The sequence below is a fragment of the Chaetodon auriga genome, chromosome 20, assembly GCF_051107435.1.
Source record: "Chaetodon auriga isolate fChaAug3 chromosome 20, fChaAug3.hap1, whole genome shotgun sequence".
Lineage (NCBI taxonomy): Eukaryota > Metazoa > Chordata > Actinopteri > Chaetodontiformes > Chaetodontidae > Chaetodon > Chaetodon auriga.
In genome coordinates this window covers 21,713,359-21,730,461 of record NC_135093.1, presented here as the reverse complement: position 1 = coordinate 21,730,461, position 17,103 = coordinate 21,713,359, and the positions used below count along the sequence as shown (strand labels likewise).

Here is a 17,103-nt window from a genome sequence, read left to right as displayed (position 1 = left end):
CCTCTTGTCTTGCAGTTTCTCTGCGCCCCCCTTGCACTTTTGTGGTTTAAGCCTATCCATTTCCACAGATGGACACTCACTTCTCTCTAACTCCGGTCGAACTCCGATGGCAAAATTTGATAACCTTGCCTGGAGGGGAGGGGTAGGCCGAGGAGGGAGGGGAGGGTTGAGAGATTTCAGTGGACTAACCCATTGTCCTTCGAACTTTTTTTTTATTAAATAATGACAGCCCTGGCCCAAAAATGTGCGTCGGCCCACCAGACATTGCTCAGTACGCCCGATGGCCTGTCCATGCCTTTTTATGATGCAGAATTGAGAAAGACAGCATCAACACAGTGCTACATTACATGATGCTGGTGTTTTAACAGTCTGGCAGCTGTTGGGATGAAGGATCTGCAGTAGTATTCTTTCTTGCACACCAGATGCAGCAGTCTGCTGCTGAACGAGCTGCTTAAGCCCCCTACTGTCACATGCAGGGAGTGGGATGGGTTTTCCATGATCGATGTCAGCTTGGCTAGCCTCCTCCTCTCACCCACCTCCTCAATGGTGTCCAGCGGGCAGTCCAGGACAGGCACTGACCACCTCCTTCATCTTGCTGGTGTTTATGTGCAGATGGTTCAGTCCACACCACTCAATGAAGTGGGTTATGACTTCTCTGTATTCCAGTTTGTTCCCCTGTGATACGCATCATCACTGGAGATGTTGAAAAACATGACCCTCACTGTGCTTCCAGTATGCTCCAGATGAGAAAGAGATCGATGGAGCAAGTAGATGACTGCGTCCTCTATGCCAATGTCTGGACAATATGCAGAGTGTAGGGGGTCCAGCTCGCTGCTCACCAGGTGATGGAGGTGGTTCATTATGATCCTCTCCAAAGTCTTTATCAGGTGGGAAGTTAAGGTTACTGGCCTGAAGTGGACGGGCTCCCCGGGATGCACGGTCTTTGGGACTGGAACCACACAGGAAGTTCTCCAATGGGCTGGAACTCTCTCCAGACTGAGACTCGTGTTCAAGATGTGCAGGATGACCCAGCGCAGCTGATCCGCACAGTCCCTGAGCAGTCTGGAGCTGATGCCATCCAGATCTGTAGCCTTTCTCGCCTCGTATATCTTATCTTCATCCTCCTGAGTTCCTTCCTCATCTGGTCAGCTGTTATGGAGAGGCTTGGGGAGGACTGGAGGGTGGTTCCTGTAGACCACATATGTCAAACTCAAGGCCCGTGGGCCAAAACCGGCTTGCAATTGAATTATCTTTGGCCCGCATGATAATATCTAATTATTATTAGAGTTGGCCCGCCGGTATATTGCACGCACCACTAGTACTACAAGTCCCACAATGCACTGTCAGTGCATTGGCACGTCAATCAAAGGCCCGCGAGCACGAGTCCCTGCCCCACTCATTCATCTGCAGTCTGATGAAGCTAGTTACCTGTGGACAACTTTCAGCATGTCACTGCTGTAATGAAAGAATATAACGCAAGAAGACACAATGAAACAAAACACCATGACAGGTAAATTATTCAGGAAAAGTTGCATAAAGAGCCATAAGAAATTAATGCAACTGGTTTTTCTGGTATTTCATGTTTAATGTTGTTGTTTATAGATAAAAAAAAACAGTCTTATAAGCTGTGTTAGTTTCAGGTTCAAGTATCTGGCTTAGATTAGTGCACACCAGAGAGCAGCTCACTCAGGTTCAATATATGTTGACTTTTTGTACTCTTTGGGCATGTTTGGTTTTTCTTTGAAGGAAATTATTTTTTGCTGTTGTTGGCCTGTGGCAAAATGTTTTCATTTGAAATTACTATGGAAAGACACAGATAAAGCCATAAGAAATGAATGCAACTGATTTTTTATTTATTTAATGATTAATGTTGTTTTATAGGCAATAACTCATAGGCTGTGTTAGTTCCAGGTTCAATATGTGCAATAAGGTCATTTCAATAAGTTTTCAATACACATTGAACCAGTCCGGCCCTCGACTTGGAACAATTTATTTAATTTTGGCCCACTGTGTATTTGAGTTTGACACCCCAGCTGTAGAGTGATGTATGGGGAGGTGAATGTAGTCTATGAAGTGGAGCGGAGGGAGGTTAAGTGGTGTGGAGAGGGTGCTGCTGGTGTCAGGGGTGCTGCGCGGGGTTTGGAGAAGTAGCGGTGTTAGGTCTAGGCTAAGGTGGAGGGGGGAAGGAACACGGGTAGAATCAAATCTGTTGAAAAACAGGTTCAAATCCTGGCCTCCAGATTCATGGCCCCCTCCGCTGTCACTGCTGTGACCTGAGATGGTTTTTAGGGTCCTCCAGACCTCTCTGGCGTTGTTCCCCTGAAGGCACTCCTCCAGCTTCCTCCTGTAGCTGTCCTTGCCTCTCTTAATCTCTGATTTCAGCTCAGTCTGCACCCTCTTCAGCTCATCTTTGTCCCCTGATCACAAGACCCTCTTCTTCTCTTTTAGTAGGGTATGCTATTTTTCCAACAATGCGGCCATAAACATGAGGTTTATGCACAATAAAAAGGCACTGAATAAATACATTTAAGTCCAATTTGCAACATGTGTTCTGCTCTCTGGACAGGGATGGCTACACACACAGGCACACAAACAGGTACACACACTTCTTTTACACCAAATAAGCAAGTAACAAAATGTGCCTTCTACAAAAATGAAAGTGGCTAGCTGGTTATTTCATTGTTGCTTTTCTTGCTCTCTGTGTTGGGGTGCAGAGTGGAGAGCTCTTCATAAAATTACTTACAACTTACTACCATGTACTTAATAATTATAAATTTTCATTGATCTGTCTGTCACCCACTGTCCTTTAGTAAATAAGGAGAAATGAAATTCAACCATTTATTGTACAACAAAGGGCCACAAGTCTTCAGTAAATATCAATTGCACTTAATGCAGTACTTGCAGTTTAGTATAAGTGATATAATACAAAATATGAAGATGCATACAATACACTAATCTGTCAACATGAGTTTATATCTACCCACAGGGTCTCACACAAAATGTAGATTCTATGGCATCAGAAGAGATCTGTCGTCTTCAGAAGCAGAACAACATCCTGCGGGCCATGGTTACCCAAATGAGGAAGGATATGGAGAGTCTCAGCCATCTGCAACCCCATCCCCAGGCCCATTCACAGGCTGCCTCTCCTCAGCCAATTGATCAAGGAGCCTCTGCTCAGATGGCCACTGGACCACCAGCCCAATCCACTGACAGTTCCCCCAATTTTAGCCAAGCAGGTGAGGACAGCACTCTTTTACTCAAACGTGGTTGATGATTTTTATCATCCAGCAATTTTCAGTGAAAAAAAACAAAAAACATTCAAACTGTGGCAAGCTTTGCTGATCTTTTTACTCTTGACCTCAAAGGGCCGATAGACTTGTACTTTGACTTAAATCAAACTAATAGTCAGAGTTCAGATAGACATCTAAATTCTGTTGCACAAAGCTGTGTAATTCTTGATTATCTTTAGTGGGACCTTAATCAAATAGAATAAATAAATAGTAAATAAAAGAAGAGAGTGTAAAATTTCAACACAGTTCAGACCTGTAGCAGTGCTGAGATGCTGTGTCTTCTTAATGTGGTAGGGCTCTGTACATCTGCTAATTTGTCAGTCAAGATTAGGGTAGTTGTTCAGGCAAAGGAGAACAGCTGACAGTGTTTTCACTGCCACCTTTCCTGTCTCATAGCTTACTCCACAACATCATCAGAAAACTGATGCCACTGGTCAGCAGGTCACTGGTTGTTGTTATGGAAAAACACTGACTGTCACTGTGGAAATACTGCACTTAGTTATGAGTTAGCCCGAGTGTAGGGTGGCAAAATTTTTAGGCTTAAAAAACAAAGTCTTTATTTTTGTCAAACTGTCTAACTTTCATTTTACCAAGTACAAAATACAAAAAGTACAAAAAACACTATATAACAGTTTGTCTATGACAGATGAAATATACTGTACACATCAGTTGTTTGCTACAGAAGGTGGCTGAATGCTTAACAGTAATAAGGAAGTCCTCAAGTAATGTAGCACAAGCTTTAATTTCAATGCAACTTTTATTGTAGATTTAAACCGTAATCTGTGATCATATTCATGCTCAGCTGTCTTAAAACGTTTAACTGAGATAATGCATGATCTCAGTTGGAATGTTGTTTGTATTAGTTTTATCTAAAAAAGACATTTTATTGAAGTTTTGTCTTAATTTGTCTTGGTCCTTAGGTGATGTTTGCCTGGAGAAACAAACCAACATCTCTGCTTTGACAAAGCAGGATGTCACAGGGGCACACATCATGGGACAGGTACTGAAGGAAATTAGTTTAGAAACTAGTTAAGTCAGCTCCATCCAGGTCTGCCTGGACTAATGGTTTGCAGTGAAAGCTACTGATGTCTTTAGTGCAGAGCCATGACTATGAGACAATTTTTCAACACTAACACACAAATGTCAAAAGTGGGCAAGATAATTGCCTTTTATTGTTCATCAGTTCTGTGTAACATTGCCCCAGCAAAAATCTTAGTTTCATCTGTTTGGGTCAGTTTACCAGTCAGTTATGTGAGATAATGGGAATATATTGTATAAGCTGCTACAGCAACTGAGTTCCTTCAAGTTTCATCTCATCATCCCTCCAGAGTACACAGCTCCAAGAGGAGAACCCATATTGGCGACGACAGCAGGTCTCAAGTCTGATATCAAATGGTTTGTTTGAAAATGTGCAGGGGGCTAAAAGCAACCCTCCTCTCCTGCATACCAGGCTGAAGCAGGCAGCATTCTGTATTGCCCGTCTGAGCAGAGAGAAACAGCAGCTGATAGAGATGGGCAACCGCCTCCGTGGCCACATCACTACTGCTGAACTTAAGGGTACAATAACAGACACACTCACCACCACAAACATTACATAAAGAGCAGGCAATGTTAAGGCAATGTTATTAACACCATTTGTAAGTAAGGGGACAACATCAGTAAGTATAGTAATTGACCATAACTCATCTGTTGGGCTTATGGGGCTGTTACTCAGCAACATTGACCCAGTTAATTAGCCAGGTAGGATGTGTGGTCTTAAAATCTCACTTCCTGAGGGGTGTTTGATAAGGTAGAGTTACCAATTAAACCAGACTTTTAATTAAATTGAATTTGTGTTTACAACTCAGGTTTAAATTAGCCTGAGCTAATATATTTTGGAACCTTAGACTTCCATATTTGGCAGGAATACCTGGTGCTCCATTATTCCAGCCAGACTAAAACCATGCACTCTAGCTAGATGTCATAGCAATGCTGCCATTGTGTTGCTTCTAGGGTCCCCATTGAGTTAGCAGGGTTTATCCTTCTTTCCTTCATCATTCCCTTCCCTTCCCATTCCCTCCTTCTACCCATTGACCTGGAGTGCCCCAGGCCTGCAAAACCTTCCTCTTTCTATCCTCCACACAACAAACCAGCAGAATGACCATAAAAAAATGACCGAGAGTCAGTTTGTAAGGAGCACATAGCTAAATATAGTGCAATCCAATATAGCAGCTGAGAAGCTGCTATCTTGTATCCTGAAAAGTTCTTTGTATTCCCTCGTAGGGTGCTTTCAAGAGAGGGACTCCTCTACAGAGAAACTAGGAGACCAATATCACAAACTGTCTGCTTTGGAACAGCTGCCGTATCAACTCACCACACAGGTATCTGCTCCAACTGAGTTTTCCAAGTCTCTTCAAATCCATTTCTCACCAATGCTCTGCTTCTTCTCAGCTCCTCAGCTCTTCAGTATTGCAGAGACACTTATCTCTTACCTCAGTGTGATGTTCATATTGTAGCCCTTGTCTGCTATTATTTATATTTTGTTTGAGAAAATCTGCCTCTTAGTTGAATTTATTACTGCTACTACTATATATAAATACATTTCAAGATGGTGCTGCAAATGGCTGGCATTTTCTTTGTTTCTGTTTATTTGTCGCATTTTGAGTTGACCCTCTCTAATACAGTACAGCTGTGAGCAACTCTTAAACATTGGTAAATCTACTGGTCAGACTTTTTCTCCATTTTTCATCGAGCTGGAAAGTTTTTCTGAACTTCTTGCTGTGTATGGGATTGCATGAGATACAGATGGGGGAAGCGAGGTGGAGTTCGGATGAGAGGAAGAAGAAATCTTGAAACTCACCGCAGGAGTTCTTAGTAACCAACTCAAAACCCTCTGCACATACAAAAACAATAAACCATGGTTCTTGTCTAAACTCAAGCAGTTTTGCCAGGCTAAGTAAGGAAGAGGTCTATAGAAGTGGGGACGAGTCCTGTATAACCAAACCAGAAACATACTGACAGTGGAGATTAAAGTAGCCTAAGCTGGAGGGCTGGTTTTCAGCTAACAATCCTTGATCTCTGTGGAAAAAACTGCAAGACATTACCTGCAATCAGCTGTGTGGGGAGAACATACCTCCACACCATCAACTGGCCGATAACCAGAATACATTCAAATGCCAGTTTGATGGGCCCACATCAATGCCCATCACCCACCCTTGCTTGGACATCAAACAACCAGTCACACCCCCTGAACCACTCCCCACTGACCCTCCACCAACATTCAGGATCTGTGAACAGGATGTGTAATGTCATTTCTTCGAGTGACAGAAGATCAGGAAGGCTTCATGGCCAAATGGCGTGTCCCCCTCCTGTCTGAAAGTCTGTGCTGACCAGCTGACACCCATCTTCACACAGATTTTCAACAAATCACTGGAATTCCATGCCCTGATAAACAGTGATCTAGTCATGCAGTGACACTAACACTCTGACACAAAACATCCACTGATTGGCCATTTATCATCCAATAATGGGAAATGGGCTGTATGTATGTAGCACTTTCTAAGACACAGACCACTCAAAATGCTTATATATATATATATATGTATATATGTGTGTGTGTGTGTGTGTGTGTGTGTGTGTGTGTGTATTATATATGCTCCTTTCACAAATTAAAGAGAGTATATATACATATGTTTGTGTGTGTGTGTGTGTGTGTGTGTGCGTGTGTGTGTGTGTGTGTGTGTGGTGGTTATTTATCCTTAAATGTTTTATATTTTATAGTACTTTTCAATAGTTGTGTAGTGTTTATGTTTAGACCCATTTTTATCTTGGTTTTATTTTTATATTTTTGCACACACACTGTGGGACTGTGAGAAACAATATTTTGATCCCTCTGTATGTCCTGCACATATGGTGAAATTGACAATAAAGTTGATTTTGACTACTCTGGTGAGAACAAGCAGCTGATGACATAACCCTCACCTTATGTGTCATGGAAGTTAAGAGGACAGACATATCTAGACAACAAAAATTAAAAAAAGACAGCAACCAAGAACACTGTTTGAAAGACCCCTGGAGAACTAATGATGATCCTGGTGTTGTGTACTTCTCTATGCTACCTCCAGAGAGCAGAGTAGGTCCACTAATGTATTTTTACCTGCAGGAGCTGCAGTTTGCTCTGAGGCAGAGAGCATGCAGTCTTTCTGAACAAGTCCTCCCTGGAAACAACAACCGAGGTCCTACCACAAAAGAGGAGCATAAAGCCACAGACAGGCCTGAGGTAGAGTCTTAAATACTGCATTAATTGATAAGCATTAGCAGCTCATCTGCCCAGTTTGCTCCTCATGGATATCTGTTGGTACAAAACTATATCTGAGTTCATTCTATAATATTCATACTTGCATTTATAATGTAGTGGAATGTAAACAAACTATAGAAAATGTGTTTCTTATTTCTTAGTTTATGTTTAGCTATCTCTACTTTCCAGACTTTTCACATTCCTTGTAAGTAAAACATCTTAAAATGAACTTAGTCTCTTTGTCTTTAGAGCTCCAAGACCAAAGATCCTCTGCTCTGCCAGCTACAGAGCTCCCTTGATGTGGTGCAACAGTACCACTCAGGTCTGTCCAGGCCTCGATTGTCATCAGGGGAATCACTGCTGTCATTAAACAAACTGTGGGACATACTGGACCATGAACTCAGTCCATCAGTTTTCTCAGAAGGTAACCGCACCAGACTTTTTTTTTAATTGCTGATGTTTAATCACTATTACATCTGCATCCTTCCTTTGCCTTAAAATCACAGTCAGCCTTTTTCCTGGTATCTCTTATCGAGTTAAAAAAACAGCATGTTCACACCAGACATGTTTGACAGCTTACTTGTTTTGGATAATTAGGATGTGTTTCTTATAATCAGACTTTGAGTTACCAGAGTTAGAGAGGTAAAAGTTGGTGTTCATCTAACTAAACAAAAAATAGGGCACCTACAATGTGGAACCCTCTGCTGAGGATTTTATGTACAATGTAATATCAGCAATGTCAATGCTCACATAAAGGTAAATTTCTACTGTGTATGTCAACCATTGTCTGCTTCTACCAAGCATCAGACCCTGCAAGATTATACAAGATTATATCTTGCATAAATTACCAGTATCAGTACCATTAAGAACCGGTCAGAAAAATACTTGGATTACAAGATTGCAAAAATTATGTATGGGAAACAATATCCATGGAAATGATTAAGGCCTTAGGTCATATCTTATAGTGCATTTTATTCTCTTGTGGCCAAGTGACCTCAGAAACTTGATGTGATGGTGGTAGCGTGTCATAATATATATGACCAGAATCTGGGAGGTCTCAGTCCACAAGTCTGGTGGGTGTACATGTGGATTTAGCCATGTTCTTTTCATGCATCTTCAGACTGTAAGACTCAAAACCTATTTCTCATGTCTCAGGCTGGCTTTACAGAATCATAAACACCCTTTCTTGCCCATACTGAAATATCTAACCAGTTGCAGTGTTTGGATCAGAGATGGACAGATGGAGCAAGGGATGTTGCCCAATTTGTGGCTGCCTTCTCTGTCAGCTCTTCAGGGAACAGTTTCTCAACCAGAGCAGCTGCCAGATCAGGCTGAAACACAATGATCAGCATCATACCATAAAAAGATTGTGAAAAAAGACAAACCTGGCACAATGTTTCAGTACACTCATGATTACTGCACTGACTGGGTCAAATAGTTTTTCTATACATATTAAACAGCTGTATGAGTAAATATTTGATGAAGCCCTATTTTCACTGAGAACTCACTGTTTCCAAACAGTGAGACAGAGATGTTTAAAAATGTTAAATCAGTATCTAGATCTTCATTTGCATTAAAATACACAGGGATAGGCAACAGTGGGGTCATACGCTAAGTTTCTGGTTTTTTTTTTTTTAAATTCAAGTATTTGTATCAGTTTAAGATGATATCTTGTGATGTTTAAGTATTTAAAAACAGTCCTGAATACAAAAAAATGAATGGTTCCTTTGCCCATGCGCTTACATTTTGAAATTTGCTAACAAGGACAATTATTGTAGCTTTAATGCATCCTGGCACATCTTCACATTGATCGTCATCTTTATGGCTCCACTCTTACAACAAATGTAACTATTCCATATTCATATTAGGTAGAAAACATTTAAGAAACTATTGTTGTGCCGGCTTGTGGATAAACAGACTTAATGAGAAGACCCTCAGTGATGTTCTGGATGAGTTAAGCACAGTTCTGTGAGTTACAAGATGGCAATTATGATGAGGCACAAGTTGTAGAACACACGTGGCCCACATGTTTCACGTATCTTTACTTGAACAGGGACAATGCACAAAAACCATAAACCTCATATAAAAAAGGAGAAGTGTAATGTACCTGGTTTTAGCAAATTGCTATTTTCTGCCCATAGTCCCTGGGCAGGTAGGTAGAAAAATAAATTAATATGAGAATTAGACACTAAGATTACTATGTTAGTCAGTGAAAATACAAGTTATGTCTATGGTCATTTTATATAAGGGACAGGTCTAAATACTTTACCTAAGCTTGGTTGAAGACACCGACAAGTAAAAATGCGTCATCTGAAACAGCCATTGAAATTCCACCTTGTTTGTCTGCACATAAAGGTGAAGGTGAGCTGAACAAGAGGGAAGTGGCAAAGACTGGTGTTGCTGGAGTCCAGCCCCCATACTTTGCCAGCCCCCAACCAAGGCCCAGCAGAGGAGGAACCTGTCTACACCATCAGACACGATGAAGACCAGCAGAACTGGAGCCCCTGACAGGATCAGCAAAATCAGAAATTAGTGTTGAAGCACAAATAGAGGACAATCTGCTAGTGTCATGGGTGTTATTCAGCCTGTGAAAACACTTGCATAAAGTCTTCTATGGCTCTGGAGGAGCTGTCAAGTCTGAGAACCCAGATATTTCTCATAGGGATGTCAGAGTTGTCTCAGCCACAAATTTACAATATAAAGTCTGCATTAAAAACTAAGGAGATGGAGTATGAAAGGGAGTTTCATATCAGTTTACAATTACAATTTGTCATTTGGCAGATGCTTTTATCCAAAGAGATATACATATGAGATTTTTCATACAGAGATGAGAGATGTCAAATTGCTTTATGGAAAGAGTGGAATCCCGTTTTGTGTTGAGGCATGGCCCATATTAGGATGTTAAAGTCCAGATATCGCAGTGTCTTCTACTTTGATTTGTACCAATCATGTATAATATATCATTAGTGAGTTCCCCAACTTTATGGAAGTGGGGTACTCTTTTAAGATATGTCGAATTTTTGTTTAAAAATAGTCTATTCCAAATGATCCTGATGGCAATAGTCCACACAAGAGAAAAAGTACCAACAAGAGAAATGCTTTCCAAATCAAGAAATTAATGCCTCAAATACTTTAAACAAACCATTCTTAATTACATTTTAGAATAAAACTTACGGTAAGAACATATTTTTATTCTTCACTGCTCTTTCTAAGATCAGAGCTCTCATGTCTAGGCACTTAAGAGACTAGAATAAGACCACAATAAAAAATAGGCCTGTAGGCTTTATTGTGTATCATTCTTTATTATATTTTTTAAATGTATGTAATGCAAATTGTCTGTTTTCATTGATTGAAATCACTGGGTACACATGTAAGTCTGACAGCAGCTCATTAGGGAAAAGAAGACAAAAATTTCAGTCAAAGAACTCATTTGTCTTTTTCTCTGTTGATCAGAGTCACTGTGTGCTTTTAACGTCTGTTATCACTGCCCTACTACAGTGGGTCAGTAGGATTTCTTCAGTACATCATGCTATCTAAAGTTATGAACTTCAGTAACCCCAAATCAGACGAGCTTTCCTGGCTACGTCATCATTCGGGCCCCGCCTTTTAATCACCCTATCTCTCAACAGTACCCTCCCGCCTATTGTGATTGGATGAAGACTCCCCCGCCACCACTATGATTGGCCAATTTGTATGCCATCCAAAATAGTTAAATGTGACAACGTGTGCCGACGCCGGTCTGTACTTCACGTTCAATGTAAAGTTATGTAATATTAAATTAAACATGAACATGATAAAGGTTCACAGGCTGCTATTTGAGTGTAAGACTGCAAGGCAGAGGGATGTTTAAGAATTCATTCAGATGTATGTTGAAAGCCTAAAGTGATCAAAATGTAATTGCTGATGGATGTGACAACAAAGCACACCATCACTGTGTTTTATATTATCAGTTACACAGAATGCTCCTGAATGTATATCCAGTTTTATTTGTTAAAATGAGCAAATTCATTTTGGTCAGAGTTACCTGTCTTGAGAACTGTTAAATGGATAACCATGAAATTAGATATACAGTCGAAACCCGAGAGGATGCACCTGATCACCTGATCTTTCAGTTAGTACATTAGTACTGTTTCAGTATTTTACTTTGTTGAATATTTTGATTTATGACCATAACTTCAGCATGCTTGTTTGAGCGCTTTTCGATCGTTTTTACGATCCTGTGTGTACTTAGATCATGTGGACAGATTTTTTTTTAACGGAGGAGGCAGATTTGTGTTTTAACAAAATATATCTGTATAGGTGTGGTAAAGGCCTAAGGCTATATCCGCATTAATATGTTTCCATTTTAAAACGAAGATAATTTCGGTCCAGACAAGTGTTACGGGACCGTGTCAGAAATAATCTCTGTCTAAGGGTACAGTCACACATGCGCGAATGCAGGGGAATGACCATCCCTGCCGAGGCGAGATTCGCATCAAAATTTTCCGAAGTTGAAATCTACGTGAAACGAGGATGAAAATTTGGTCACATGCGTCCCCACTTATTCTCATGTCACCATACTCTAGTAGCTGAAATTGCTTATCACTTGACCATTCACATACACTGAGCTTACGCGTGCCGGTGTATGGCGTTTGTCTCCTGCGCATCTGGGCAGTAGTAGCATGATAAAATTGCGAAATATTACTGCATAACAGCTACTAGCATATCAACGCCTATACGTACGTTACATTAAGGGCAGACAGCCAAGGCTCCCAGATACATGAACAGGCCGATGGCGTTTAATTTCTTCTTGTCACGGGTCACGTGATATGGACGTGGGGGATGAAATCCAATCAGTATGCGAGCTTGGGTGCTACGTCATCGCTGCCAAAATCCTCCGTCTCCACGCGTCCAGACTAAATACAACCAAGGTTTCGAACCAAAGCGGAAGCGATGATCACTCCAAATGTCTCCGTTTTAGGGATTTTGAAATGCCCCAGTGAGGTAGACGCAAGACGTAAAAATAGCAAAAGTTAACCCTGTGTGTTTTAAAATGAAAACGTCTCTGTGTGGATTTAAGAACAGTCCGACTAGTGGCTTTTAGTCAGTTTCTGACCGCATCCCACGATGAAAAGTATAATCCAGGGGAAAAACTTCAATTCTTGTCAGATTGAGCAGTCAGTTAGCAAAAAGCGTCTAACTTTCTATCAGCTGTTGGGTGAATATTTTTTTTATGTAATTTTTGTTAATTCCTGCACAGTACATCACAAGTTTTGACATGAACATTGCTCAGGTACTGCTTCTCGATACCATTTTATCCCAGTAAAGTCAGTGTTTTCCAAATGGGGTCCCTATTACATTTTAAGTACCACAAGTTCCACCAATATTAACAATTATATGTACGTAAATTAATGAAAGGTAGGTACGCCCTGGTATGTTCATAAACATTTGACACATAGGCCCCATCCATGCCAAGGTAAGGTACTGCAAGTGGATGAGGACAAATACAACCTAGTCTCAAGGGCTGACAGACTGAGAGATATGCCTTTAGACAACCAACAAAATAAAAATACTATAAAAAGTAATAGCCTATGGTCGAATACCTTGTTTTATTTGATTCAGCACGTTATTTGCAGCTGGTTTATGCGATTTAGACACGAATTAACTGCAGCGACCACATAGTTTTCACACATCTGGTGTTAACTTTAAGGCAAATAAACACTCCGTGCCATTTTGTCGTCTGATGTCGCCTGCAGTCTGATCGTCCGGCGGGGCGGGGCGACAGTGGAGAAGAGAATCAGTTTGAACTCGAGTAACCCCGTCTCAATACTTTTATTTTTTTTCCTCTCAGTGACTATGGGGGCGTTTAACGAATTACTCCATCACTGGCTGGATCCGAGAGCCCTGCCTCTATTCTCATTGGACTGTGCTGCCAAGCCAAGCTGTCAGCCCATGTGGCGTGGCCAGGCAGAACGTGAGCTATTTAAATTCATCAGAGGAAAAGATTCAAAGAAGCACGAAGACTAACGTTTACTTATAGGCAAGGAAACGACAGAGATAGACTTTCCTCCCAACAGTTAACGTTACCGTAACAGGAACACCACCGTGGGATAGCTAAGTAAACAACCAAGAGAGTACATGTCAAACAACCGCTAAAATTTCATTAAGCGGTTCGATTTCGTGATTTTCCTGAAACATCTTACCGGTGTGGACAAGACAGGTGAGTTCGCTAACGTTTATTTGGCTGATAAGGCCGTCCCTGCCCAGTATGCCTGACTGTATTTCTTTTCTATTCGTGTCAGAACAGTCATCGGCTTCGCTGAATTACGCGCTACATAAATCTGCCCGTTTATTATGTTATCGCTGTAATCAACACTGATTTGCGTTATGTGCAAGAGAAAATGCTCCTCCAAGTAACTGTGACTTGACATTTGCGAGGGGAGGGGTCAAAATCTTGGGGTCAACAATAACGTTTGTATTCTGCATACATATCACCATGCAGCTTTTATTTCCATGAATTATTACTTTTGGAAATGGTTCTCAGTGTCTGCTAGCTTCTATGAAGATTATCGATGTTAATGGATTATATTGAGTCCCAAACTATAAATCATTCTACAGTCCTTCTGATATTGCGTATTCTCAAATTATTCTTCATTACATTATAGCATAGAAACCGTTGCAATTAAAAAAGGCCACTTTAAAATGTTCCCAAAACATAACGAAGATTTGTGTGTTTGTCTCGACGCCATAGTCCGTACGTAGGTCATTTGGGCAGTTATGCTTTGACTGTACCCAGATGATAACTCTTACTGTAATAAATGCCACTATTCAGAAAAAAAAAACAAAAAAAAAAAAAACAACAACAACCGTGAAATATAGTTCCACTGCTCAATAATCGGTCAGAAAGGGATATATCTGCCTCAGAAGATTTAAAGAAATTGTTGTGCTTTCAGATTTCAGTAACTTATTTATTCCATTTGCCCTGATCTTATTAAAATTTGTTTGCTGCATCACATCATCTCCACTGTTGGAAAAAAAAAATTGCTATCCAAAACTAGCTAATCCTAATTGTAATTTTAGTGCATGGTTGAGCTGTGATGGTCACAGTTCAGTATGTGGTACATAACATACAAGTGGGTTGTCATTGTAATACTGATGATGACCACTGATATTCATGTTGCAGTCATGCCATCAAATGCTGCAATGGTTCTTTGCTTCTGGCATTGTGTAACAGGGGTGAGATACAGGTAATAAGTAATTATCAAGACAATACAGGAGGTTTTTGCCCCACATGCAGACTTGTAGGTCATTGAAGCCACCAGCCACCCTAGACCTGAGCTTTACGACCTGAAGTTCCTGGGTGACTGGAGAATGAATGCCACATTAATTAATTCAGAGTGCAGAGCCAGTGTTTCCTCCACTGATTTTAATGTTGCCTTTGCTTGTGTGATACAGAAGGGCATGGCTGCTAGATGACAATAAACAAAATGAAGACCATTGTATTGGGATTTAAAAGTATTTGAAGTATTTGAAAATCCTTCATGTATTATGGTACAAGAGGTTATGGCTACAACATAGTTTAATTATGCCAAGAAATTAATAATGACATCAAGACACTGGAATAATTTCAGTATAATTTGTTCACTTTAACATGTGGTTGAGGAATCAGCTGGGTGTGTGTGTGTGTGTGTGTGTCTGTGTCTGTGTGTCTGTGTGTGTATATGAGTGTGAGTGGAGTGTGTGTGTCAGTCACCAATTACACAACAAAACATAATTAACTAAAACATTTTTAGATTTAGATTGAGTTTTAACCTTGCACTATAACCGTGCAAGAAAGAGAAACTCACCTGGAAGTGATATGAACTGGTTTCAACTCTGCAATCCAAGAACAAGTTTGTCTTCTTCACTTTGAGGAAGATGATCATATACTGTAGTTGCTGAGTTTGGTATTTTTTGTTGTGTTGTGTGTCAAGCAATGTGTTGTTGCTGCTGGGTGAGCTCAGCAGTCTAATATCCAGAATGTTAAGGCTGATGGGAATGTAATAAGGGGTAATTGTAGAAGACAGTGTAGTCATCCTTGTTGAATAGAATGTGGAATGATGTTCAGTGCAGCATGAGGTGTTGTGGGGCAGACACAGTTTAGTGCTGAGCAAATGTTAGAAAAAATCATCCAGTCATATGTTATCTGTCTTTACTGAGCTAAAGAGCAAATGATAGCTGGCTATATGACATCCCGTTTCACAAAATGACTTTTTTGCTCATCGCTATTGGCTGTTGTGGTGGTTAGGCACGCTATGGCATTCAGTATGAGCATGTGCATTATGCAGCATCTAATCGAAGCATGCTCTTTTTGCAGAGGCTAGACCATGTGGACAAAGGGCATTATTTTCTCTGGACATTATGAATGGAGAGATTTGAATATGTCAGATTTCAACAGATTTTCCCAGTAATTATGAGATAACAGTAACCCAGGTAACGTACATGTTGACCAGCCCAGCATGGAGCTAGTATATAGTCTCCTTTTTGCAGTCATGTGCTGAGTGTTAGTGTGTGATATGGGTCAGGTAAGGCTAGATATTGTACAGAAGGTCCTACATAAGGTCTAATCCCAGATAGTGTATCCTGGAGCCCAAATCCTTTCAGCCACTGAGCCACAGAAAGAGCCAGTACAGCCTGTCATACTTTGACTGTCTTGCCTGTACCTGGACTCAGAGTGTGATTCTCATTGTGTCTATTTTTTCAAATTTACATAGAAGAAAAGAAACAATTCAAGCATTACCTGTATTGTGAAACTGACTTTTTTGTCTTCCTTATTGTCGAGCTTTGTTCAAATTCTTTAATATAGCTGGAGGTGTGGAGGTGGATTACTGACAGACCTGCTGTGTTTAAGCATTAGAGTAGTTGTCCACTAATCAGAAGGTTGATGATTTGATCCCTGGCCCAGTCTACATGTCGAAGTGCAAGAAACTGAACCTCAAATATCTGTACCATTGGTGTGTGAGAGTGTGTGTTAATGGGTGAATGCTGGCTCTTGTTATAAATTGCTTTGAGTGGTCTGTAACATTAGAAAAGCACTGTGTAAATACAGTCCATTTGTTTTTTCCTTTCACCCCATTCTGTGTTATGCATGATTTATGTATGTAGTGTGTATGTATTATATGTATAGTGTCAGCTTAGTGTCACCTTATCCTCTGATATATAGCCAGCCACCAGAACTGACTGTCATCTGAAGTTTCCACTTTGGCTCCAGCTGCTGTCAGGGGGAACTGCCCCAGTCACTGTCTTCCATAGTAGAATGTGTTTACCAAAGTTGAAGTGAATTTTAGACTTTTGTTTGGCTTGTACCAGTTTCTGTCTATTGACAATAACACAACATCATAAAGCTTGAACAAATATTGAATATTACCTTCCCTGTCTCAATGAAAATGACAATTCAAGAGGAGAAAGTCAGCAACAGGAAAGTCTACTTAATTCTGTATGCCAGGGCATGTGAGCTAAGGCAATTTGCTGAACATCTCTGAGGTGTGTGCAGTATGTTATGAAGGAGCAGTCTTAGGA

At 40.6% G+C, this 17,103-nt stretch overlaps 2 protein-coding genes across 2 annotated transcripts in view; both read left to right on the top strand.

Annotated features, from left to right (window-relative positions):
• Positions 1 to 11,653, top strand: part of ccdc57 (coiled-coil domain containing 57) — a 58,147-nt gene extending 46,494 nt beyond the window's left edge. The window contains 8 exon segments of the mRNA XM_076759783.1: positions 2,987 to 3,236; positions 4,211 to 4,290; positions 4,619 to 4,847; positions 5,553 to 5,650; positions 7,432 to 7,548; positions 7,816 to 7,990; positions 9,922 to 9,978; positions 9,981 to 11,653. Of these exon segments, the coding sequence (XP_076615898.1) occupies positions 2,987 to 3,236; positions 4,211 to 4,290; positions 4,619 to 4,847; positions 5,553 to 5,650; positions 7,432 to 7,548; positions 7,816 to 7,990; positions 9,922 to 9,978; positions 9,981 to 10,099 (1,125 nt within the window). The 3' untranslated portion in view covers positions 10,100 to 11,653.
• Positions 11,654 to 13,388: 1,735 nt separating this feature from the next.
• The window catches only part of fasn (fatty acid synthase), a 64,814-nt gene continuing 61,099 nt past the window's right edge, over positions 13,389 to 17,103 (top strand). Inside the window, exon 1 of the mRNA XM_076759302.1 lies at positions 13,389 to 13,765. The gene's annotated coding sequence lies outside the window, so the exon portion shown is untranslated. The remainder of the gene's footprint in view (positions 13,766 to 17,103) is intronic.